We start from the raw sequence: 25,100 nt of genomic DNA, 5'->3' as shown, positions 1-25,100 counted from the left end.
GCATAGATTGAGATGGCCATGATGGAAGTACCAGAGCGTGGGTGCAATTAGAAGGAACACAGCCTGTGCTGTATGGGCTGAAGTAGGGACTTTGGTCAGACATGGAGGGGAACAACTTAACTTATGCAGTAGTTTTAAAAAGGTGCCAATCCTTGTTTATTAGACATCTAACTAGCACTGAATATCATTCTCACCTCAATCAAAATAAATTTAAACCTTAGGGGTAACATGAAATAGTGAATGTCCACATTCAAGACAGACCAATTTTTTTTTTCTTTTTTACACACTTGGTTTTTTTGAATCATCATGTTATTCCTGTTTCAGGAATGAGTACATTAGTCTCTGTATGCATGCGTTCTCTTTCCTGTATGCGCATGGACCGAGGAGAACTACAGCCAGGCGGTTTCACACTGTACATTTGTTTGTGTGTCGTATTTTTCTACTCCCTGCCAAAAGAAAGTTACAGTAGGAGTTTTGATCGAGTTGACGAGAATAAAATAAAAAAGGGTGAAGGATCTTGATCTCCTTCGAACTGTCTGCTTTGCACAGCACCCCCCCCCCGAGAAACTGTGGTGCAGGTACAGGGTATATGCAGGGTTGAATTATTCTGGAATGGAAGGGAATGAAGGGCAGGAATCAGTGTTAAAGGCTGTGGACAGAGAGTCCTTGCCAAATAATTTGGTTCCTACCTCAGGGCCCTTGAAACTGGCTGTTTCCTAAGTCCCTTCTGCATGGTTTCAGCTGTCCGCAAGAATCATTCCATCAGGTCTTTGGTCTCCTGTTTCAACAGTTTCTTCTCAAAACAGAGCTTCCTTAACCTGTTATAAAGAAAAGTAGAAGTTTCCTGAGCACAAACTATACCCTGGGCGGCAGTGCTCTCAGCATATCTCACCTTTCTGTGCTGGCTAGTCACTTTCTTTATGTAAAATTAAGTTTGGAAGGGTAGTAATGCTGCCTCTCACTTGACTGAGAATAAATGCTAGGATCTAAAAAAAAAGAGTGAATGAAAAGATAGACAGGAAACAAACCAAAGATTAGATAGTGTGGACTGTGGACATGTACAAGGAAGCTGCTTGGGGAAGGACTATATTTCTGCTCCAAAAAACTGAGTGGTGCCTGCCTTGATGCCATTATATGTTGAAGGAATTAATCTGTCTAAAAACCACTATGCAAAGCCTATTCTACATAGTCAATCCAACAGAACACCCAATTACTATAAAAGTTCTTTTCCGCCACAAAAGAATTAAACCCACACCTTCTGAGACTCTTAAAGGACCTCGGTGTGGTTTGAATGTGAAATGGCCTCCACAGGCTCATGTGTCTGACACTCAGTCCCCAGCTGGTGGGGGAGCTTGGGAAGGTGACAGAGCGTTGAGAAGATGGGTCCTCCCTGGAGGAAGTTTGTCAATGGGGGGCGGGCTTTGAGGTTTGACAGACTGGCCACACTTCCTGTTCTTTCTCTGATTCTGGGCTGCCAGAGCAGTGTTGTGGGTTGGCCTCTTTCTCTTTCTGCCATGCTTTCCCTGCCAAGGTGGACTGTCAAAATAAGCCCGTCCTTCCTTACATGGCTCCTGTCAGGGTGCTTTATCACAACAGAAAGGAAACTACTAAAGCCTGCAGAGAAAGTCAAATTGAAGGATAGGTGAGTGAGTCACGTCACTAGCACAAGCTCTGTTGCTCATCCTCTTTGAGGTCACTTAATCAATCTTCGATAGTAACCTTTGCTGTTTAGGCACAGGTCTGGAGCCCACCCCCCAACCCTCCCACCCTTTCAAATAGCAGTTCTATCAAATAAGACTCTGCGACCTTATAAAAAACTTAGCCTGGCTACAAAAACCTGATTTGTCCAATCAAATAGTTTGTTTGTAAAATAAATAAATAAGTAAATAAATAAATAAGCACAGTATTTTGTCCATTCTGTCCCAGTGTTGTCGTTTATAGAATAAAGTGAGAAAAGAAAAAAAGCACATTTTGAAAGTCTCACATGACACAGTGGTGTCCGTGGAAAGTGTTTATGCTCTTTAGCATGTGTGTTGAGCAAGGGTCTGTCTAGACTGCAACGCCTTTGAACTCGAGGCGTGTAAATGTGTGGGTGGGGCTGGATGGGGGAGTGTGCACACGCTCAGTGCAGAGCTTTGAGCTTGGCATAGGCCTCTGTTTGGGGAACCAGTCATCCTTTGTCACGTGCAGTCCTGACCCTGCCTGCCCTATGAACAGTCACTCTCCTCCCTGGAGCAGTGAGCGGGGGTGTCGCTTTGCTTATTACCAAAACCAATTTCCAGAATGGGTAATTGTGTTCTGACTCATGCAATTCTCCTGCATTTCCTGGCTGTTTCCCATGACTTATGTCTTCCTCTTGGCCCCTTAATGGATATGTAATGAAGCAACATATTTCAAAGTCATGGCTGCATTTCAGACTTCCTTTAAGTAATGTCTCAGTGGAGGGCCAGCCTAAAGCCTGGCACATGCATGCCCTACCTGTGTCCCAAAGGCAAGATGCTGTGTTAAAAAGACTAACGCCTTCAAGCAGAAGGTGACTTTGGAGCTGCAAGCTTTTAAGTGTCAGTGTTTCAGAGGAGGTGAAAGTGTTCATCTGCTTTGCTTCACAAATGATTTCCGCCAGTCTTAGCCATGAACTTGGTGGTATGATTTTAACCTTCTTCAGCCTCAGTTCTCACCTCTGAAAAAATCCTGATAGTACTAACTTCCATCTCCAGGACTTTGATGAAGACCAAACAGGCATACTATCTGGAAATGCTAAGCCCAGGATGGAGCTCACCGGGAGGTTCAGTATGTGCTGCCCTGAGGTCTGATCATTTTTCTTTGATGCCATCCATCAGGAAGTCATTGCCAGATGACTCAAGTCTCCCTGGGAGCTGGTGAGATAGTGATTATAACAACAGGAAATCAGGCAGAGCTTCAGGTCCCATGTATGGCAGCTTAGGAAAAGGAATGAAGAACCCACAAGGTCAGGGGCAGTCTCCCCAGGGCAAGCGGACTTCCACAATAAGTTTGTAGGTGAGTCTAGTCTTTTGCTCACAAGGTCCATGGATTGAGTGACTTCCCAGGAGAGGACAAGATCTGCAGAAAGCCCTTGCAGTGAGGGAATGAAGAAATTGCAGGGAATGAAGAAATTGCAGACAAATTGATACACAAGCACACAGACAGTGTGGGAGCAGATGTGGTTCTGGCTACTTCAGTCACCCAGAACCTCATTGGGTCTATTAGGTACAGCACAGCAAGGAGGGGTTTGCTGGTCTGGAGCGCTTGTCAGGGAGCAGTCTCAGGTTCTAAACATCTGGGATGAGGAAACTGCAGTTGCTATGCTTTGCACACACTGGTCACTCCTTCACAGAATGATCATACTGGGACCCCTGAGAACTGTGACAACTCTCTTGAGCCTGGCCCATGTGGGGGAACCGACTTTGCAAATGCCCCATGAGTCTGAGGCCTTGGAATCCTGGACATGGTTGTGCCCAAGTCAACAGTGTACATTTGCTGGAGCATTCTCTTGGGTCTTGCTCAACTCCCTAAAGACAAGCTCTGTGTTAGACCCTGGGAATCAATAATGAAACTTATGTAAGTACAGTGCCTGCCATGAGGAGCCGACAGTCCTTAGCAGGACAAGAACTAAACCAGTCACCCAGGGAGCCAGCGGAGGGTCAAGAAAGAAGTCACAGAAGTTATGCATTGTCTTGGGAAAGCTTGGATACTGGAGTGGAGTTCCCGCAGTAGGGAATCATTGAGTAACTGAAATCTAATTTAGGGTGACTGGAGTACAGTAGGTAGAGAGGAAGGGAGGCTCTAAGCCTGGGAAGCCACATGGTTTATTCTTGCACAGAGTGGAGTCCACTTTGTCAAGTCCATGGAAAACTTGGGGACATGGTAGAAACATGCTGGAGAGTTGGCTGTGGAGGAGACACAGAGGGTCGAGGTGGTCATTTGGACACAAGGATTTGGATTTTCATGCCAAGTAAAACTGGAAATCTTGGAGGCGTTAAGTTTCGTGCTTTAAAAAAATGCCTGAATCAGGCCTCCAGGTTGCAAAGATCACATGCTGTTTGCACAGCGAATTCCTGGGGTTTAAAGTAGAAGTAGGGAGACAAATAAATAATTATAAAGAGGTGGCAGTGGCTTAGGTTGGGTCCCGGCACCAAAATAAACACACAAAACAAACCAACGGTTGTGTGTAGTAAGTGCCAAGGGGCTTGTTGCAGGCTGGGGATAAGCCATGTCCTGTAGAGTCCCTGGAGATGCTGGCATGGAAAGCCTCTGAGGGGCACTCCGTGGCCTTTCACGCTGATCAATTTGCATTTATACTATAAGAAGGGCCACTGGAGGTTAAGAAGCCGGGAAATGAAATGATCAGATTAATGTGCCCATGGAGGGTGTTTATTTCTCTTCCCGGGTTATTTCCTAAGCCAGGCATTTATTGAATTTAAGGTAATAGATGAGAGAGGTGGTCCAGCATCACTGCAGGCCAAGATTGATGGGAGACCTATTCCTTTGTATAACAGTTAAAGGGGGTGTTAAGGGGAGTTTAAGCTTGCCACTGTGAAAGGCTTATTTATCTTGTAAATAAATACTTACCAGAAAGCCACATACGCCTTCCTCCTGGCAGGCCCCTTCCACTATGATAGGATCTCACCCAAGCAGAACCTCCATGGTGGACGCACCATGAGTTAACATCCCTTGTCTCAGGGGAGGGATTTATATAAGTGTCGGTGGATAAGATTCTGTATTTGTTGGGGGGAAGGCAAAGAGTGTATAGTGGGGCATCTTTGCTGCTGTGTTCTGTGCAGTGTTCTCCTATCCTAAAACTGAGACCCATAAGCACAAAGGAGCTCAAAGTAAGAGAGAGTGAGAGCAAGTGTGTGATCGGGTCTCTGAGCTGTGATGTATGGCTTGACTGTTAATCATGGGGGCGGTTTTTGAAATTTTTGACCCTTCACCTCTGATGTGATAATTCCACGATTGGACTGGATCACCTTTGCTTTGCTCCCATCCTCCTAGTTCATGCTTCGCCTTCACAGCTGTAGATGTGTTCTGTGAGGCTGGGCTCACAGGTGATGAGCTCTCTGCTCTCACGTAGGTGGGAAGTGTTCGTGCAGAGCGTGTGACCAGACATCCAAATCTTGATTTTTTTTTTTTTTCAGGTAACAGAACTCAACAATGTGAAAAATGTAGCCCGATTGCCAAAGAGCACCAAGAAACATGCTATAGGGATTTATTTCAATGATGACACTTCGAAGACCTTTGCTTGTGAATCAGGTTTGTCTGAGGCAAGTGGGGGAGGGGTCTTTGGCCTTTCATCTTTGAGCACCTGGCATAGAGGATAATGTACCTTTGTGGGCGTTTTGTTTGGTTTGGTTGCTGTCTCCACAGATCTTGAGGCAGATGAGTGGTGCAAAGTTCTCCAGATGGAGTGTGTGGGGACCAGAATCAATGACATCAGCCTCGGAGAGCCAGATTTACTGGCTACCGGGGTGGAGCGGGAGCAGAGTGGTATGTATGCAACGTTTTCACCTTTTATCTCTCTCATAAGCTGTTTTTCTCCCTTATGATAAAGCACAAGCCGTCATCACTATGTACACTGTGAGTTATAAAAATGTATGAAGTAAGTTATAATAGCAATCAATGTTAATAATGCAGGGAACGTTTTCCTCAAAAGTTTTGTAATGTATAATAAAAAAGTATCCACGCTAATGGCTTTTGTCAGAGATTTTGAGAACCACAGGGTGTACCAGCTGAATAGAAGACGCCTTATGAATATTCAATTGCCATGTTTGCACAGGCTCCCCAGCCCACAGGTGTTAGGACTTCCCCCATTTTATAGATGGGCAAAACACCTCGTTCCAAATGTACATTAGTGCTTGAATCCAGACTGTGATGGTGAAGCTCCATTTATGATGTACAGACTTTAAACTTATGATGATTTTCACCTTGCCTTTTCACTTAAAATATGTTTGAACAGTTTCCAATGTTTTTAAACAGAATTTAACTCCCCCCTCCAACAATATTTCATCAAGTTTAAACCCACTTAAAAATCTGTGATAAAAATATTCAACCCTTGAGCCAACTCGGCTCAACACAGCATCTAGGAATAAATCTTTTAAAATAATAATGACCAAAATATTCATGAACATTTTAGTAAAAATCAATGTTGATTCATAGTACAAGCCTGGAATAATAGCTTCATCTTCAAATAGCTGAGCCCAGTGGCTAGGGAGATTGGACTGCACAGTTCTGCTTTCAGGCCTGACTTGATCTATGAGCCCTTCTCAGAGTGGAAAGGGCTCTGGGTTACCTGGATTGATGGCAGACACGACCGAGGTGAAATTGCTCTCAGTGCGCAGTCTAGTTGTTAGTTAAATCTGCTTCCCCCTCCCAACCACGGCTGTGTCTTCATGACACATGGACAGCCTTCGCCCACGCTGGATGCACTGTACCTACCACAGTCTGTCGCCACACAACTGTGTGGATCAAGCACCGGAAGTGCTGACTCTTACTGAGGAGGCTGGAGATGCAGAGGGGTGAAGTCATTTGCCAAGGCCATTCACCCCACCCCAGATCGGCTCTCATTCAGTCAGTCAGTGTAATGCTGGACAGAGGGGAGATGGCCAGGGCCCTGGGGACACAATCCTGGCATGGAAAGCGTGGGAGAGCTTGTTTGCTGTCACTCTCTGGAGTGGCTGGTTCAGCGTTTAGCTTTCACACATTTGTATCTGTGGAGTCATAGAAACTCAGTGCTGAAATGCAAATTAAGAACCATGCCTAAGGTTTCCTTTTTGTCTGCCAGTGTTGTGTGCTTGGGTTTTCTCTTATTATAGACTTTTACAAAACTCCACTATTTCTTTGAAAGTACTTCATAATCTTATTTTGTAGGCATTCAAATAAGGGCAATTAAAATGGTTTCTCACCAAGAGTGTGCTAGGCAAGCACTCTATCGCAGACCACTCTTTCCGAAACCCCGCTAATTTATCTTAAAGCAAATCAATTTGCCTCTAAGAAAATTCATTAACAATAATCTCTTTTACCTCTTACTTACGGAAAACAGTTTTGTATCCATGGGTCCAGAAATCTCAAGGTACATAACTGTTTCATGATAGTTTCTAGAAAGCACTCAACATTTGGTTAAATGTTTAAATTAAATTTAAAAAACTTAAATAGCAGGTACCTGATCCTATTCATGAAAAAAAAAATCTTGCTATAACTATTTAGTAAGTTCAAATAAAATATAGAGATTTTTGATGGTTGCTCTTATGAAACAGCTAATTGCAAACATAACTAATATAAAATTGTTAGTACCATACTCTTTCCAGATGTCCAGGATCTAATATAGGATGAGCACACAGAATTGTGCTTGCAAATGCCATTGTATTTTTACGCATATTTCACTTAGAGATTTTTGATTCTGTAACTTTTTATGTCAATGGATTTTCTAAATAATAATAATAAAAACAGTGTAACTGTGTTCAGGTGAGATCTTCCTTACAGTCACCAGCTAGTTGTCATAATCCTGGTGACATTTTCAACAGTTGCCCCTGGAAGCAAAGGGCTGGCTCTTTGCAGAGTTGGCTAAAGAAAGTCCTTTGTTCAAACTTTTTAAAGTATATGCCTTGGCAACTTCACAATTGCTGGTCCATTAATGACATGCTGATGCCGTGGGGTGTGGCTTAAGTAATTTGGGGTACAGCTTGATTCAGCTGATTATAGAATCATAAGCTGATCAGGACTCTTAGGACCACAAATCACAAACACATCCTTTTGCACCTGCGCCTTTTGTGAATACAGACCTGTAGGTGTAATTAATGAGTGTGCCGCAGGGGGAAAAATTGCTTTTAGTAGTTTCATTGCTCTGGTCTTTTACTGGCATATTTTTTATGATGCAAATGAAAAAAAGCCTAAAAAAGCTCTCTGTTCATGTAAATAGTCTTTGGTGTGTTGACACCCGGAGTGTATCATTATGCGATGTAATAACACCTGCGTTTAAAAATGCATTTCCTGGGATACTTCATTTGTAACTTTCACCTTGCTGAATGTTCTGCCGAACAAACCCTAGCATGTACATAGTTTTGAAAGCTTCTGTGTTCCTGTGATGTTTTTGCTCTTTTGTTTCTGGAAATTGTGGACTGACCCTCTGTTTTCCTCCCAGAGAGATTCAATGTGTATTTGATGCCGTCTCCTAACTTAGATGTACATGGCGAATGTGCCTTGCAGATTACATACGAGTACATCTGTCTTTGGGACATCCAGAATCCCAGAGTCAAACTCATCTCTTGGCCGCTAAGCGCCCTGCGGCGGTATGGACGTGACACCACATGGTTCACTTTTGAGGCGGGGAGGTGAGTTCTCGGATTCTCACACACCCTTCCCCGGTGTCTGCTGACCCCCTTCCGGTTCAGATCATGGCAACTGGGTCAGAGGTACACTTTGGAAAATTCAGAAACCGTGGCCTTCTGGAAAGATTATAGCAGTGTTCAGGAACCAGCGTCCCTTCATTTCTAGGGAGGATTCTAACGCTTCACAGACATGACATCAACTTTTATTACTTGATTTGATGGCATGCCACAAACTGAAACTAAACTGGTAAACTGTGCCACGGACTGTGACAAGCGAAATGGAGGTCAGCTTCTTGTTGTTTGGACATCTTCCTTGCTGGAATTCAGTGAGCACAGCTCTATGGGAAATAGCAGGACAGAGCCCACACGAGAGGACCGCTGACAATTCTCAGCTAACCAAGGTCCATCTGAGCAACTCACTGTTTAACAAAGGTGGCAGTGTTGGAATGCTGGGGTGCTTGACTTTGAATCTTGCTTGTTGTCAGCCCAGCAAGCCCTCTTAAGGCTTCTCATTGCTCCTGTCAGAGGCAAATGTGGGCGTGAAAAGAACACAGTTCCAATTGGGTGAGATCATAGCCTAGAAAGAGTTCCCTCTGCTTGTGTTTCCTTTTACTTCCCACCCTTCTTCTTCTTCCCTAAGAGTTTAGGTTCTTTTTTAAAGCAAAAACCAGCCACCTTTTTGTGTTTTAAATTTTCAGATGACTTAAGTTTTAAGCAATATGAGCCCCCCAAACTCTTCAACATTCTAGTGTGGAGTAGAGAGGGCTTCAGAAACCCTGACCCTAACTGAGGAACTGTGGACAGCCCATGGCTTCTGGGGGAAGTAGAGTCAGTTTTCCTTAAGGGTATGGCTTCTCGTAGGCAGACCGCACTCCGCTGGATGACCTCACACCCAGAAGCATATAAACAGCACAGAATGAATAACGGGTTACTAAAAAAATAACGAACAAGCAAGCAAGCAAAACAAAATAAAAAAACCAGGTTGGAGACACAAAGGTGAGTGGTAGATTGGGAGACACAGAGCAAGGGATAAATCTGAGAGGAGATGGAGAAGGAGTAGGGGTTCATATCATCAAAACACACTGAACAGAATTCTCAAAGAATTGGTAAAAGTATTCTATTAAAATTGAAATATAAGCCCCTAATTAGGGTAAAGTTAAACTGAAATTGTAACAAACTACAGCACTCAGGATACTTGGTTAAAACTGATGGTTCCTTCACAGGAAATGATACTGATTTGAGGAGAGGTCTAAGCTGCTAGCTTGTGTGAACCAGTGGGAGTAGCCTGCCAATCAGGTCAGCCAGTTCATCTCATTTTAAATGGAGCCCAAGTGTTTAAAACTTCCTTTTGGATCTGTGATCAATTTAATGCTTTCACAACATTGTAAAAGTTAAGAAAAAGTTTTTCTTTCATACGCAGTTCTTCTTTGGTCTGTTCTCTTTCTTTCTTATTTTGTTGTTAGTTTCCTTGTTCTCACTTGTTTTTGAGGGAAACCCAGGCTCCCCTCAAACTTGATCGTCCTGCCTCCATCTCCTAGGGACTAGCTGACACACACCTGGGCTGTCTTACTCTCAAGGATACAGAACTGAGTTGGCTACTCTCCTGGAGAGCAAAGGTTATGACATTAAAAAAAAAATAAAACTCACATTGAGATTGGCACTCTTTTTTTGTCTTGATGATAAGGGAACATTCTTATGGGAAACTAAGAACTTGCTTGCATGGATTGATATGCTTTCCTTTGAGTCTCCTTATATTCTGTCAGGACTTTTGGAGCAGGATGAGGGCTTACAGAACACAGGAAGTGTGAAACACAAAGTAATGTCACTAGTTCATATTTTTTGAAATGCAAACGAAGATGGAATTTTATCATTATCATCAGGAAGATAGATAATAAGACCATTTGTGTCACCCAAGTGTGAAGCTTTTATATCTGCCTTATTTTATTGGTAAAGAGAATTTTCTCCCTGGTTATATTTGGATATCTATAAAACAAGGCAGTTTGATGATAACTAATAGTATAGCACCCTCTCTCACTTTCAGGAGCGAGCAGGAGTGAGGTTCCCACCAGCCACACTATTTTTACACTGCAAATTGGCGGTTGTGGAATAAAATTTTATTTCTTCTTTGTAGTGGATCTGGGAAGAATGGGAGTTAAGCTTCTACAGCTACCTGTACACTGGGATTACATAACCCGGATCAGGTCATAAAAGTGTTATTAAGATTAAATAAAGGCACAAGGAAGAACAGCTGGGACAGAGCCTAGAAAGTAGTAGGCGCTTGAATCAGCCCGAAGTGAAAAGCAAAGACATCCATGTATGTTATGACTTAGAGTCTAGGAGTGGAGATGGCTGCAGGCATAGCTTCATTCAGGGCTCAGTTGACAGAACAGTTTTATTGGCGAGCTTTGCTTCTTCTAGCTTGTCTATTTCCTGGATGTTTTGGTGACTTCTGGGAGCTTTGGAGTTCTCCCAAACACAAGCCAATGGGAGACAGACGGGTAACTATGATATGTTGATCGTTATATTCAATAGGAGACTCCGGATCTGTTCTGAGCACTTTGCACAAAGCTCATAGGATGAACACAGAGTGGGGAATGTCTCTCAAAGCATGGAGTGGGAGGGCTTGTTTCTTTTGAAAGGGGAGAGATGCGAAGTTTTAAAACCAGTGTGCGTCCAATGTAGCATTTCCTTGTTTCCAGCAGAAAGGTCCAAGGGGGGTTATTTTGTTTATGGGTGTGTCTCTGGTAGCATGTGTATGTGTATGTGTATATGAAGTGTACATCTGTGGTAGTATGTGTATGTGATGTGTATATGTATGTATGTATGATGTGTATATGAATATGAATGTATATGTGTATATGCATATGATGAAGGTATATATGTGTTTATCTGTGGTAGTGTGTGTATGTGATGTTCGTATGCATATATATGTGATTGCATGTATGTGTGTGTTTGTGGTAGTATGTATAGGTGCATGTATACATGTATGTAATGTGTATGTGTTTGTGTATGTGTGTGTGTGTGTGTGTGTGTGTGTGTGTGTGTGTGTATGTGAGAGTGGGTACCCTCCAAGGGCAGAAGAAGGCATCTGGTCCCCTGGAGCTGGTTGTGAACTGCCGGATGTGGGTACAACGAAGTAAACTCCAGTCTTCTGAAAGAGCAGCACGCGTTCTTCACCTCTGCATCCTCTCTGCTGCTCCTATATCATATCTAATCTTGTCAGCCTATCATCCCTTAAGGAAGGCCTGTATCAGGAAACCATTTGCTATTCCTCCTAATCTGTGTGCTACTGTATTAACACCCTGAGCTTGAATTTAGTTTTGGGACCCTGGCTTGCTTTTTCCTTTTGGAGTCTGGGCACATGTAACCCAAGACATCTAGCTGTGGGGGCGGGGCAGAACCTCCTAGCACCTTCTCCCCTTCATCACTGGGATAGGAAGACTCACCTCTATTGCCAGCTTTTTCCCTTGAAGAAATTCCGAGATGAAGCATAAAACTCATAATAAACTGTGTACAAAGAGTTGTCCCAGCAATACAAAGTAACGATTAACTTATTTTGGAGACCTGAGGACATACTGTGTCTTTTGTCTGAGGTGTCTGTCTTTAGTCTGGCGTCTTGTCTGCTTCAGGGTCCGACATTGGACCAACCTGTCAGAGGCTGGAGATTTCCATGGGAAGATGACCACTGGCAGGAGTTATTCTGGAAGCAGCTCCACTCCCACTTGCCCTTTCCAGAAGTGCTTTGTTTGGAGAAGGGTGGCAGGTGTTCGGCGAGCTTCCTCTTATGTTTTGAGTTGGCTGCTGGGTTCACATGCTTCAGTGTCAGGCTCTGCCTCACCTCAGAATGATTTAAATTAATACCCTGGATTTTGCCCCTGCAGGAGTGAGAGAGGCTCAGGAGACATTTGTCAGAATGTGGTAAATAATTTCTACACATGAATGCCTTTCTCTGCTGACCAGAGCAGGAGAGTCTTGCTTGTGCCTTTGACATCATTTCAAATGAAATTTTAGGTATGCCAAGAAAGGTAGAAACGTGAATTCCGTGCACAGAAATTTCTGAAAATGGTTTTTGCTTGGAACATGAGGTTATCTAAACAGACTTGGAAAATAAGTAGTAGCTTTTCATATAGTTCACACTAACTGCAGGCTAACTGGTAAGGTGACATTGTTCTGGGAAGTTGGACTCTCTTCTAATGGAAGAGGCTAAAGTAAAACAAAAGTTGAGCTGATATCTCTTAGATATTCATGACTTGTGTTCTTGGTTCCAGGCCATTGAACACTCTCTGAGAGTTTTATAGGTGATTCATTTCTTATTAGCAAGGAAGAGGAAGTAAGAGACAGCGTATTCTCTTTTCTCACTCTGTTGAGTCGAGGAATTCGGACAGGATGCTGGGTCACATGCAGTCTTGCTCGGGAGCAATGAAACCCTCTTCTTTCCCCGGAAAGTGAAAACTATAGTTTTCCGTTGTGATAGGGCGCTCTGACCAAAAGTGGTTCCCAGGACTGCCCTTACTCCTGATCCCAGGGTGAGTTCAGGCCAAGGTCTGGCTTCTCCTCTCCCTAGACACGTTCCATCCCCGTCATCTTCAGTCATACTCATATCCATGATGTTGTTCTGGGATGTGGCCCCAGCTTTCCTCTGAGATAAAGATGTGATTTGAGACATGCTCAAAGAGCAGCCAAGGTAAAAAACCAGTGGGTAAAGAGAAAGGAGGAAGGAGGAAGGGGATCACAAGATACCAGCATGCCTGCCTCTGTTGCCCTTCTTGTTCTTTCATGCATGAACCAACCGCTGAGGAAGTTTTCCTCTTGTGCTTTCTAAAGAGCTGACCAGCCTGCACTGCTGTGCTGTTATGTAAAGCCATTAGTCTGTTTGATGTATTATTATTATTTTTTTTTTTACTGCCTTGAGCCCTTCCCCCATTTACTGTTTCACCAAGGCCTGTAGTAACATTTTAATGTGTTGAGAGGTGCTTATGAAATAGCTCTAAGCCAATCAGTCAGACAAAGCAAGTAGGAAGGGAAGGCTTGTGGGCCAGCATTAGAAAAGGCTGAATGGAATTGTATGAGAAGGCTAGGTTTTGTCTGTTTCCCACTTTGTGGGCCATGCGGGACAACTAAAGGGCACCAATCCCTTAGCAAACAGAAGAAAATTCCAACATTCTAACCGGAGGCCATGTGTCTGCTTTAACTGAAGAGTTCTTTCAGGAAAGAGTGTCAAGAAAGAATCCTTGAGGCTCTAGCCATTTCGATTTCCTTTGTTCCTTTGTTTTTGATTACAGCACTTAAGAGATTTAAATGATGTCACTGAGGAAAGGATATGCATTATGTTTTTCAAGAAGAGACACTGGAGGGGACTGGAGTTCTAGCTCAGGTGGTAGAAGGCTTGCCTGCCACGCACAAAGCCTTGGCTCTGATACCAAGCACTGCTGAAACCGAGTGTTGTGCCTCCCACCTGTAGACCCAGTGCTCAGGGGGTGGAGGCAGGTAGATCAGCAGTTTAAGCTCACTCTCCAGGATGCGTCAAGTTGGAGGACAGCCCAGGACAATGACCCTCTAACTCAAACAAGAAGAGACATTGTCCAAAAGGGTGATTTTTCTTTTAAAGAGTTGTTCTTGCCAGTTGATGAGTCATAGTGTAGAGGAAGCACTGTAATGTAAGCATCAAATACTATGACAGGGTGCTCCTCAGCCATCCTGCAAGTGCTTCTGAGTTGATGGGTGCCTTTATGCCCTCAAGGGACAGGGAAGTCATTTTAAGTAAGTAAATGAACAATGTCCTATGAGAAATAGCTGGTGACTTAGTGCCCTTAAAGAGTCAACTAAGGTTAATTCTTTCTCTTAATAATAAAAATTCTTATGTTTGTGGGAAAAAATGTGGAAAAATCACATCTTTGAACATCTCCCCCTGGTCAGGGTGAGGGTGGGGTGGCGTGGGCAGCCTTACCAGGCCACAGAAGAGGAGGATGCAGCCAGTCCTGATGAGACCTGATAGGCTAGAGTCAGATAAAAGGGGAGGAGGACCTCCCCTATCAGTGGACTAGGGGAGGGGCATGGAAGGAGGAGGAGGGTGGGAATGAGGGAGAGGGCTACAGTTGGGATACAAAGTAAATAAATTGTAATAAATAAAAAAAATTAAAAATCACAAAACCTTGAAGAACTTTGTGCAAGGTAGTGGAATATGGTGCCTTGAAGAACTTTGTGCAAGGTAGTGGAATATGGTGGCTTAAGTGCAAAGGAAGCAAGAGCAGAGTTTGCAATGGGGTAAGATGTCTTCATGAAACAAACCTAACTGAAGAAGGCCTTGAATCTTAGCTTTAGTGTGTTATTGTACAACTTATTTAGGACTTTCTGCATACAACTTAATCAACAAAATTCCATAATCAGCTTCATGAGCTGATTGAAACCAAGCTATCTTTTTCTCCCTTCTCGGCATCTCTTTTTCTTTGTCTTCCTCATAAATCCATATTCAGGAAATTTAAGCAATATTTGCCATTATTTGGTGTCCCCCCCCCCCACATGGCTGTGGTTATTGGGATAACTGTGAAAATCAGACTGGAATACATCTTCCCTTTTCATGGCATTAATTGTGTTTACTAGACAAGATTAGAAGACAACGGTGGCTTGAGCTGGACATGTCCTTGGCTTCTTTACTATGCTATACAGTTTCCCAGACACGAACAAAACTTAAGCAACAAGTAAGGCAGTGTGCATGCTGTCAGCAAGAGGTTCTGAAGTGGGAAGAGGGGGCTTCGGATGGTTAGAACAAATGAATACAACCTCTTACCATGATCGAATAGATCCACACTCGAACTCTGCAGTGTGGCTGCATATGATTTCATAGCGGCAGCTGGAGAGATGGCTCAGCACTTAGGAGCACTGGCTGCTCTTACAGAGGACTGAGGTTTGACTCTTAGCAGCCACACCATAGCTCACAACAGTCTGTAACTCCACTGCCAGGGGACCCATTCTGACCTCCACGGGCTGCAGGCATGCATGTGGCGCACAGACACACAAGCAAACAAAACACCCACACACACAAAGTAAATAGTCTTACATTAAAAATATTCATAGCAATTAAAATATATTTGCATACGTATACACTAAAATAGTTGTAATTAAAAGAATTCATTTTGTTCTTGCCCAATCGTGTCTGGCTAGCTCCCTTTATCAGTTTGTTTCTGGATTTTTGTGGTCTGGGGCAGACATGACCATCTTGTCAATGTTTGACATCAGTTCCTAAAACCCATATACATTGTTTTCTGTGAATAATTTCCCGTGTGCCCCCACATTAATTCAGCGGAGCCCTGTTCCTGAAGGAGGGATGATGGGTTGTGTTCAGTCTGTTGGCAGGAAGCTGGACCAACATTTGATCTGGGGTTTTGGAAATGAAAGAATCCTTAAGGCTGTTGTCTGTGTGGGGAGTAAGAATAGCATGGAAGAGAGACAGAACCCCATTTCACCCTGAAGCTTATAGCTCATGTGGTGATTTTCTGCTGAGAGATTACTCCTGGAGTAGGAGGAGGCATTAATACCACTGGGTCCCCTTTGGGGGAAAAAGGTGAAATATAGCATTATACTGAGAACAGAGACACAGTATTTATCTTCTACTTCAATTTCTGACTTAAAAAACAAAAAGCAAAAAAATAAACCAAAAAACAAAAAACACCAATCAGTACACACCAGCCAGGAATGTTGAATCCCTGCCCACTATTACAATAATTAATTGGACATTGACGGTTTTAGTCTAGTTAATTTTATTTAGCAAATGTGAGCATGAGCTCTGATCACATTAAGAATAAATGGACTCAAGCTCTCGGTACACTGCCAGGTGTGGTGGCATTCCTGTAATCTCAGCACTCAAGGGCCAAACACAGAGGGCTGTTGCAAGTTCAAGGTAAACTTGGTCTACCCAAAGTTCTAGGCCAGCAAGGGAGACCTAGAGAGAGACCCCATGCCAAAAACAAATGAGGAAAATCTCAGCATGTCGATCCTCTGGGAGCTGGGTTTTCAGAAGGTTCTTGTTTTTTGTCTTTACAGGATGTGTGAGACTGGTGAAGGACTATTTATCTTTCAAACACGGGACGGTGAAGCCATCTACCAGAAGGTCCACTCTGCTGCCTTGGCCATAGCTGAGCAGCATGAGCGCTTGCTGCAGAGCGTGAAAAATTCAATGGTATGTTTGGAATGTCTTCTGTCCCGCACATGCCACTGTAGAGTGTGGTCTGGGAACGTACACACTTTACATACACAGCTGGTTTGTGTCTTTACTTAACATTGTAGGACGTAGAATGATGCTATCCTTAGAACTCCCAACATGACCAGCTGTGTAAACCATCCATACATGTCTCCATCTACTTGACCTTTAATGATTACACATGAGTATTTTTTGTATTTGTTGTGTATGGTCTGGAGGATGACCGCTGAACAGCTGTGCTTTCAATTTCAAATGCGAGGGATTTTTAAGCACGTAGCAAGCAAATGTAAAAAGAAAACTAACATGAAGGAGCAGGTAGAGAGAAGCAGCAGATAGGTGGCAAAATGTCATGGAAGGTGCTCGTAACGTCAGCAGAGAAGGCTGGGGGTGCTGGGGTAGCCTGACTGGGAGCAAGCAAACGTGACAACATCAAATTGAGGCTTATAACGTGCAGCAAATGTCAATTGAGAAATCCCATTCGAGATACCCAGCTGTGATTTTTTTTTTTTCTCAATGGGTATCCATTGGCTTCCTTTCTGATCCTACCTCAGGCATTTTTATACCCTGGGATAAACAGTAGTGATGTCTTTTGGGAACGGCTTGCTTTCTCGCTGTTCTCAAGGATGTAACATACCCTTAGTTCCTTGCTGTTTCTCTCTCCCCATAAGAGAATCAGGGGGCCTCTGGACAGGGTGTTTCAGAGGACACTTTGAGATAAACATGCCTGGGACAGAAGAGGAGGGGGCTTGTCGGTAAGATTAAACAGCAGGTGAGAGTTCAGCAATGTAATTTACATCACAACATAAACATTGACATGAGTGTGCAGCAAGCTTTGTAGGCTCAGCTGTGTTCCTGGCCTGCCTCTGCATATGTATGCATGTCTCCATCACACGTTATGATTTCCAGTGTCAACAGATGTGCCTACAAATAGAAATGATAGAAGGCTGAGGGAAACTGAGGAGAAACAGTCCAGGCTCAAATGAAGGATGTGAGTCTGGGTATGATAGCATGCAGTGAGTAACTGAGGGGAATGGTTTGCAATTCAACTACAAATGCTTTCTGAGCGGAAGAAAGCCCAAGACAGCACACATAGAAGTTCACCGGCTGCTGTATGACAATGCCCTGACATGACCGTCCACATATGTGTGTCTGGAACACCACTCTTTGCGCTGCACACTTCTAGGGACTCTGACTTGAGTATTCAGTATCTTGTAGAAGGAGAAGAAAGATTTCTAGTCATCTTTAAAGTTTTTATTTATTTATTTGTCTGGTTTGGTTTTTCTCAGATGGGGTTTCTCTACAAAGCCCTGCCTGTCCTGGTACTCACTGTGTAGACCAGGCTAGCCTCGAACTCACAGAGATCCACCTACCTCTGCCTTCCAAGTGCTTGGATTAAAGGCATGCGCCACCAAGTCTGGATCTTTAATTTTTATTTTTAAATCACGTATGTGTGTGCGCGTGCATATACATGCATGTATGCATGTGTGGGTACCCATGGATGCCAGGAGAAGAAATCAGATACCCTGGAGCTGGGGTTATAGATAATTGTGCGTAGACCAACACAGGTGCTGGATGAGGGGAACTGAGTTCCAGTCCTCTGCAAGAGTAAACACCCTCTTAACTGCTGAGCCATTTCTCCGGACTCAAATATCAAGAACTCTTAAAAGGAAACACCAAGGATAAAAAATGCCATAGAGACAATAAAAACAAAGAGGGCTCATTTGGCGTTTTAAGATTTGGGGAATTTGATAACCATTTGAAACTCTGTATGTAACTTTTGTTTTGGGGGCAGGCTTTGAGGAACCAGAGCTCATGGCTGACAGAGAAGAGAGCACCAGGGTTGAGTTGCATATTCTGGTCCAAGAGTTGGCTGTGTGGTCATAGGTGCATTTTAAAGGTGGTTGGGGTTGGGGCTGTGCAAACTGTGAAGCCTGGTGGAAATTAAAAGGGCAGGGGAGTCACCTTGTGTGGGAGATGGTTTGCCAGACATTTGACTAAACCTTATTCTGGTGTAGCCATGAGGATGTTTCTGGATGAGATGGTATTTTATTTGGTAATCTGAGGAAACAAGTTTGCTTTCTGGGGCGTTAGAGAGTTCCACTCCACTGGTTGGAGGCCTGGACAGCTCAGACATGGGATGAATTCACTCTCTTTGTTTAAAGGTCTTGAGCTGGGACATTGGCCTTTTGCTTTCTTCAAACTCAGACTTGAAGTGACACCATCAGTGGTCATGGATCTCAGGCCTTCATGGTGCAGCTTGACACCCCCACCTTCATAATTACACAAATCACTGTCATACTCTTTCTCTCCCATTTTCTCTCACCCTCTCCTTCTCTTTCTTTCTCTGTCTCTCCTTCCCATCCCTGATTAATTTAACCTGCGTGGAGAAGACACCGATAATTCAGACTCGGGCCATCACTGTCGCTGTGCTCGTGATTGCCGCCTTGCAGCCAGACCTAGTTCCAACACCAGCACTGTACCGTAGAGTACAGCAAAGCTCTCGATCCTTCTAAGCGCCAGTTTTCTACTTCACAGAATAAGGAAAGTAACAATGAGTTAGGTTTACACAAGATCAGCTCATAACACGTTCAACACAGCCCCCTGCTGAGAAGACCCATTGGTTCAGGCTGATCTCAAAAACAGTTGCATCTTGCATCATTCATCTTTTTTACCTGTCTGTCTGTGTTTAAGAGAGACAACCTAAAGACAGCTCTGTGAAGAAGACTGATGCTTTAGAACACAGACATCTGTGGGGAGCTATGATAAGAGCCATGTTCACCACAAAATCCACCCATGATTGAAGCGCTTCAGACAAGGGAGCGTTGACAAGAGACAGCGAGTCCTCTTGCTCCTGCCGCACAGAAAGATACCCAGAGCCAACTTTTAATTGTGGCGCTTCTGGAGTTTTAACTGGCTGGCATGTAACAAGCAGAATTGTTTTGAACACATGACTTGCAGTAAGCTCTTCGTAAGCGAACAGCCTTGAGTGTTGGTCCTCTCTGTCCACCTTGCTTGAGGCTAGGGCTTCTTGTTTATAGATGCACACTTAAGAATAAGTGACCTGGAAGCTTCTGGGTAGTCTCCTGTCTCCGCTCGCCTGTGCCCAGAAAAACACTGGGATGACAAACTTACTTACATGGCTTTACAGGTAGCCTGGGGATTCAGACTGAAGTCCTCATGGATTTTATGTAATAAGCGCTGGCTGAACCGTCTCCCCAACCCACGGCTATCTCTTTGAGAAAGCCTTCTACAGCATCCATGTCCTCATAAAGAAAGGATTTGTTGGAGGTTATGTAGTACCACACTATATGGATAGCCCATTAATTTTTGTAGCTATGTTTAAGGAGCCAGACATGTGACTCGACAGTTAAGAAGGCTGGCTGCTCTTCTCGAGCACCTGGGTTCAATTCTCAGCACCTGCATAGTGGTCATGATTATCTGCAGCTCCAGTTCCAGGGGATTTCATGTCCTCTTCTGGCCTCTGTGGGTACCAGGTATGCAAGTGCTGCCCAGACACACATGCAGGCAAAAACCCCATTCGCATGACGTGAAGTAAGAAAATTTAAATCCCTGGTTCAGTGCAGTGCTCTGTCTGTACGTACTGGCAGCTGCTTAGCGTCAGCTCTTAAATACCAAGTCATATACCCAAAAGAGGCGCAAGTACACAACAAGGACATTTGTTCAACCATGTTTGTAGCAGCTTTATTTGTAATAGCCAGAAGCTGGAAACAACCCAGATGCCCCTCAACTGAAGAATGGATGCAGAAACTGTGGTACATCTATACAATGGAGTATTACTCAGCAATGAAAAATAAGGAAATCATGAAATTTGCAGGTAAATGGTGGGACCTGGAAAGGATCATCCTGAGTGAGTTGACCCAGAAGCAAAAAGACACTCACGGTATATACTCACTCATATAAACATACAATATAGAATAAACCCACTAAAAGCTGTACATCTAAACAAACTAAGCAAAAGAGAGGACCCTAACTAAAATGGTCAATCCCCATCCTGAAAGGCAAAGAGGATGTACATCAGAAGAAAACGAAAATAGGAAACAACCTCGGAACCCGCTACAGAGGGCCTCTGAAAGCCAGAAGAAAACAGGAAACCACCTTGAAACCTGCCACAGAGGGCCTCTGAAAGCTTCTGCAGTATAGACTGTCAAAGCAGATGCTGAGCCTGATGGCCAACTGATGGGCAGAGTGAATGGAATTTTATGTAAGAAGTGGGAAATAGTAAGAGCTGGAGGGAACGGGAACTCCACAAGCAGAGCAACAGAACAAGATAATTTGAACACAGGGAACTTCCCAGAGACTCCTACTCCAACCAAGGACTATTAGTGGAGATGATCTGGAACCCCTGCACAGGTGTAGCCCATGGCAGTTCAGTGTCCAAGTGGGTTACATAGTAATGGGAAGAGGGACTGCCTCTGACATAATCTGATTGGCCTGCTCTTTGATCACTTCCCCCTGGGGGGGAGCAGCCTTACCAGGCCACAGTAGAGGACAATGCAGCCACTTTTGATGAGAACTGATAGACTAAGATCAGAAAGAAGGAGAGGAGGACCTCCCCTATCAGTGGACTTGGGGAGTGGCATGCATGCAGAAAGGGGAGGGAGGGTGGGATTGGCAGGGGAGGAGGGAGGGGCTTATGGGGGGATACAAAATGAATAAAATGTAATTAATAAAAAATAAATAAAAGATTTAAATAAAAAAAAAATACCAAGTCAAGGGCTGTGAGCACTTTGAAAGATTTATTTTTTCCCCCAACGACCCCCCAAGCCTTTCTTTTAACATATATGGACTCAAAGTATATTTGTTTGTCCTTATACCTACCAATTCTATCTGAGGCAGGAAAGATATTCCAGATGATGGACAGAAGGATAAATGACAGAGAGAGACAGATAGCGCAACAAGTCCTTTCAAGCCTAACTGGGGAGCGTGCGGCTGCTCCTGACTTGGCTGTTTTCCCATTAGATGCTAGTCAGATCCTAAGGAAGTTTCAGTGAGATTACCTTATTCGAAAAGCCTTAATTAGCATAAATTGGTTCTGGAAAGGCGGGCTGGGGTGTATGTGTGCATGTTTTCCCATTTTCGCTTTCCTCATTATTTCCACTAAAATTAATCAGGGATATGAGTAATTCATTCAGATCATCCCTCTGAAAATTTAACTAGAAAATAATGTCATTTGCCCTTAATTTGCTGTGTGCCTCGTGAGCTCCAGGAGACGCGTGCTGTTTTAAGGCAAGCACATCCTGTTTCAGATGAGATGAGCATCCAAATGGGATATGAGTAGCATTGCAGTTAAGCTGGGGATTGTGGAAAGCCAAACACTAGTATATTTTAATCAGAACCCGATTAGAGGAACAAAGATACTCCATGAGACAGTGGAACGGAGAGAGACCGCACCTGTCCCGGGGTTAGTGTTTTGGTTTTCTGTGCCTGAGGTTGGAGTCACCGAGGGCCAACTCCTAGCCACGACATTTTCCCCTCCTGCTGGTCTGCTTCTGAAGTAGCCAGCGTTGGAACTGGCAGAGGTAGTGACAGTTACCTCTAACCTTAGCCTCTTTTTTCAGGAAGCCCCAACCCACTGTTCTTCATTGCTGCTGTAAAGCCCCGGTGACTGTATTCACTGAGTGAGTCTACACCATGGGGCTAGTGGGACCCCACTCCAGTTGGAGACTATAGCCTTGAGTGAAGTGTCTAGATTATCTCAGTGACGGCTAATCTCAGAGATCGTCAGCATGAGTCCGTGGCTTGGATTGGAGTAACAATTGTTATGGTAGGCTGACTTGAGACTCTCCAGTGATACCCATGTTTTCATTCCCCAAACTGGTAAATACTGCCTTAGAGGGGACAGGGCTGCTCAGGCAATGGCCAACTGAAGGACCTTGAGATAGGAAGAGTGCTTAGATTTTCCAAATGAGTCCAGAGTCATCTCAAGAACCTGGTAGGAAAAGAGAGTCAGACACCAGGTGGGAGGTGACAGTGAGAGCAGAAGAGGGCAACGAGACTCAAGATGGTGCTGGCAGCTAGGGCATGACTAAGGGTGTAGCAGCGTTCTGACAGCTGGGGAAAGCATGGATACGGAGTCTGCCCTCCCAGAGCTTAAAGAAAAACCTGTCATGAAAAGATCTCCAATTTCACCTGGAGAAGCTAACTGCAGTCATAGGCTTCCTGAACAGAAATTGCTTTAAGGTATCAACTTCTGGCAATGGTTACCACATCCCCAGAAAACAGACACCTATGGCATCATTCAGAATTGAAGGCTGGTGTGTTGTTTGTCTATTCTATAACCCGCAGCCATTCTAGAGAATTTTCTGTATTTTCTAACCTTCTTAGTGACCCTCGATTGAAGGCCCAGGGTCAGCAGTTTAGAAGTGCTGGGTTTAAGCTGCCTCACGGTGACTCAGCATTGTGCTTTTCCATCAGTGCCTCTCTCAATCTTCATCAGGGGAGCTTCTTCTTGTAATAGGTGGTGATAAACACGGCCACCCGCGACTGTCGAGGTGAAGAGAATAGGAGCCCATGGAGTGCTCAGCAACAAATGGGGCATCTCTATAGTACCTGCTCCTCCCAAGACTTGGGAATCATGGTGGAAGAGGTTCATTAGATCATGAGAGCTAGAGGCAGTTGTAAAAGCCTGCATCAGACCTGTGTAAGCACAGGCTAGACCAAATTCCAGCAGAGAGAGGGGAGGTAGATACGAAGTCCTTCTCCTAGCTAAGGAATTATTGGCAATTGCTAGAAGTTGGGACAGGTGGAGTTGTCGTTGTTGTTATCACTGCTGCTACCATTTTAAAGGGTGTGACTCTTCCTGTGTCAACCATGCCCCAGTAGATGGCTCCACAGTGAAGAGTAAATGGGTAGCATAGACCTGCTGTATTTTTAAAGGTAAGGACACAAAATTGGGTGGGCGGAGAAAGGAGAGCGGATCTGGGGGGAGTTAGGACGCAGAGTAAATATGATAAAAAACACATTGTACAAAATTCTCGAAGAATTAATAAGAATTACTAGGGTTCAGAGGTGGAAAAGGGGGGCTGGTGAGATGGCTCAGTGGTTAAGTACATGTGCTGTCCTTGTAGAGGTGGAATGAGCTTCTGAGGTATGCCCCCTCGCTCTGTGTAGTTCTGTGGCAAACCTCTAGACACGTTTGCTTTCTGCACAAGAGTTTAGGGAACTGTGGTTCTAAAAATTCTAAACGAATGGCCAACATGTAAAAATGAAAAGGTTTCACCCAAAACTTTGCTTTCCGTGTTATGAGGAGCAGTGAAAAGGTCAGGCCACACGGAACAGACAGCTCGACCTGGGAAACACTGGAATGCCCACTCAAGCCTGCCCTCTGCACCCAGACTGGGACCTTCTGTCCTCTGAAGTAGCCCCTGCTTTTGGTTGTCACACTCAGTCAGGAGACTCCCTGCCCATGCTGCTGCGGTCAGGTGCTCTCGAAGATGGATTAGTAAATGAGTAGTTTTCCATTGCTGCATGACAAGATAGCAACGTTCAGGGGCCATAAGGCAACAAATGTTTATCTGTTCATTGGCAATGCACACACACACACACACACATACACAATCTCAGCTTGAGGGGGTCTGGACTTTGGGCCTATCTTGGCTGGATCCCTCTGCCTCAGTTTCTCCTCAAACTGCTATATGTTGTCAGTTGTGGCAATGGTCTCATTTGCAGGTGAGTTTGGGGAAGGAGCGACTCCCACAGTCACGGTTACTGGGGGATGTGGTCTCCTGCTGTACAGTTCCGAGCCTCAGTTGCTTACTAGTGAGACAACGCCCAGCTCTTTACCACATGGGTCTCTATGATGCAGCCCCTTTGTTCAACAAATTCAGCAGTAGGGTCTTCTTGCAAGCTAGATGCCACGATCCCACTGGGGACAATTATGGACATACCACCCCATTTTCCTGACCTAGTCTATTCCAGATTCCACCCTCTTCCCACAGTCATGGAGAGACTGACCACCCATGAGGGTATGGACACCAGGAGCAGGAGACAACAAGGCTACCTCAGCATCTGCCTCCTACACCACTCTTTATTTAATGCTTTGATCCTACTTTCATTGTATGGTTCTCGCTCTGTTTGCTAGTAACTCCACTCATTTGGCAACGACCTTCTTGGTGCTCTGTTCATTGGTAATATCCTTACTGCCATTTATCCAGCCTCCTGCAACAAGCCAGAGACTGTACCTGGCTTTGCTCTAAGTGCCTTGGCAATACTATCCATCCATTCATTCTTCTCAATCACTTCTTCATTTGTAAGTGCTAACCGAGGACCTACTATGTTGTGCTGTGTCACATGGGTTATGATGTTAGTTAGTGAGCCCTAAGGTCCCTTGGGCCTTACACTGAAAAAGACTGCTGCTTTCATGGTTTCAACTGGAAGAAACAAGTCACCAGCTCCTGCTTGTACAGATGAGGAAAGTGGTGTCCAAACCAACCGGATCATTTGCCTGCAGCAACGAGGGCTTGATGTTATTGGAGCCAGGAATTCTGGGAAGTCTGGTTCTAATTCCACTATGCTTCTTTACACTGGCTTGAAGTATTAAA

General features: G+C 44.3%; 1 protein-coding gene across 1 annotated transcript in view; it reads left to right on the top strand.

Annotated features, from left to right (window-relative positions):
* The window catches only part of Dok5 (docking protein 5), a 144,869-nt gene that overhangs the window by 91,050 nt on the left and 28,719 nt on the right, over positions 1–25,100 (top strand). Inside the window, exons 3-6 of the mRNA XM_055596145.1 lie at positions 5,157–5,271; positions 5,386–5,505; positions 8,156–8,345; positions 16,383–16,518. Of these exons, the coding sequence (XP_055452120.1) occupies positions 5,157–5,271; positions 5,386–5,505; positions 8,156–8,345; positions 16,383–16,518 (561 nt within the window). The remainder of the gene's footprint in view (positions 1–5,156; positions 5,272–5,385; positions 5,506–8,155; positions 8,346–16,382; positions 16,519–25,100) is intronic.

This window comes from Psammomys obesus, unplaced genomic scaffold (genome assembly GCF_907164565.1).
Source record: "Psammomys obesus unplaced genomic scaffold, mPsaObe1.curated_primary_1811, whole genome shotgun sequence".
Lineage (NCBI taxonomy): Eukaryota > Metazoa > Chordata > Mammalia > Rodentia > Muridae > Psammomys > Psammomys obesus.
Note: the sequence above shows the minus strand (reverse complement) of the source record. Positions and strands in the feature narration are given on the sequence as shown.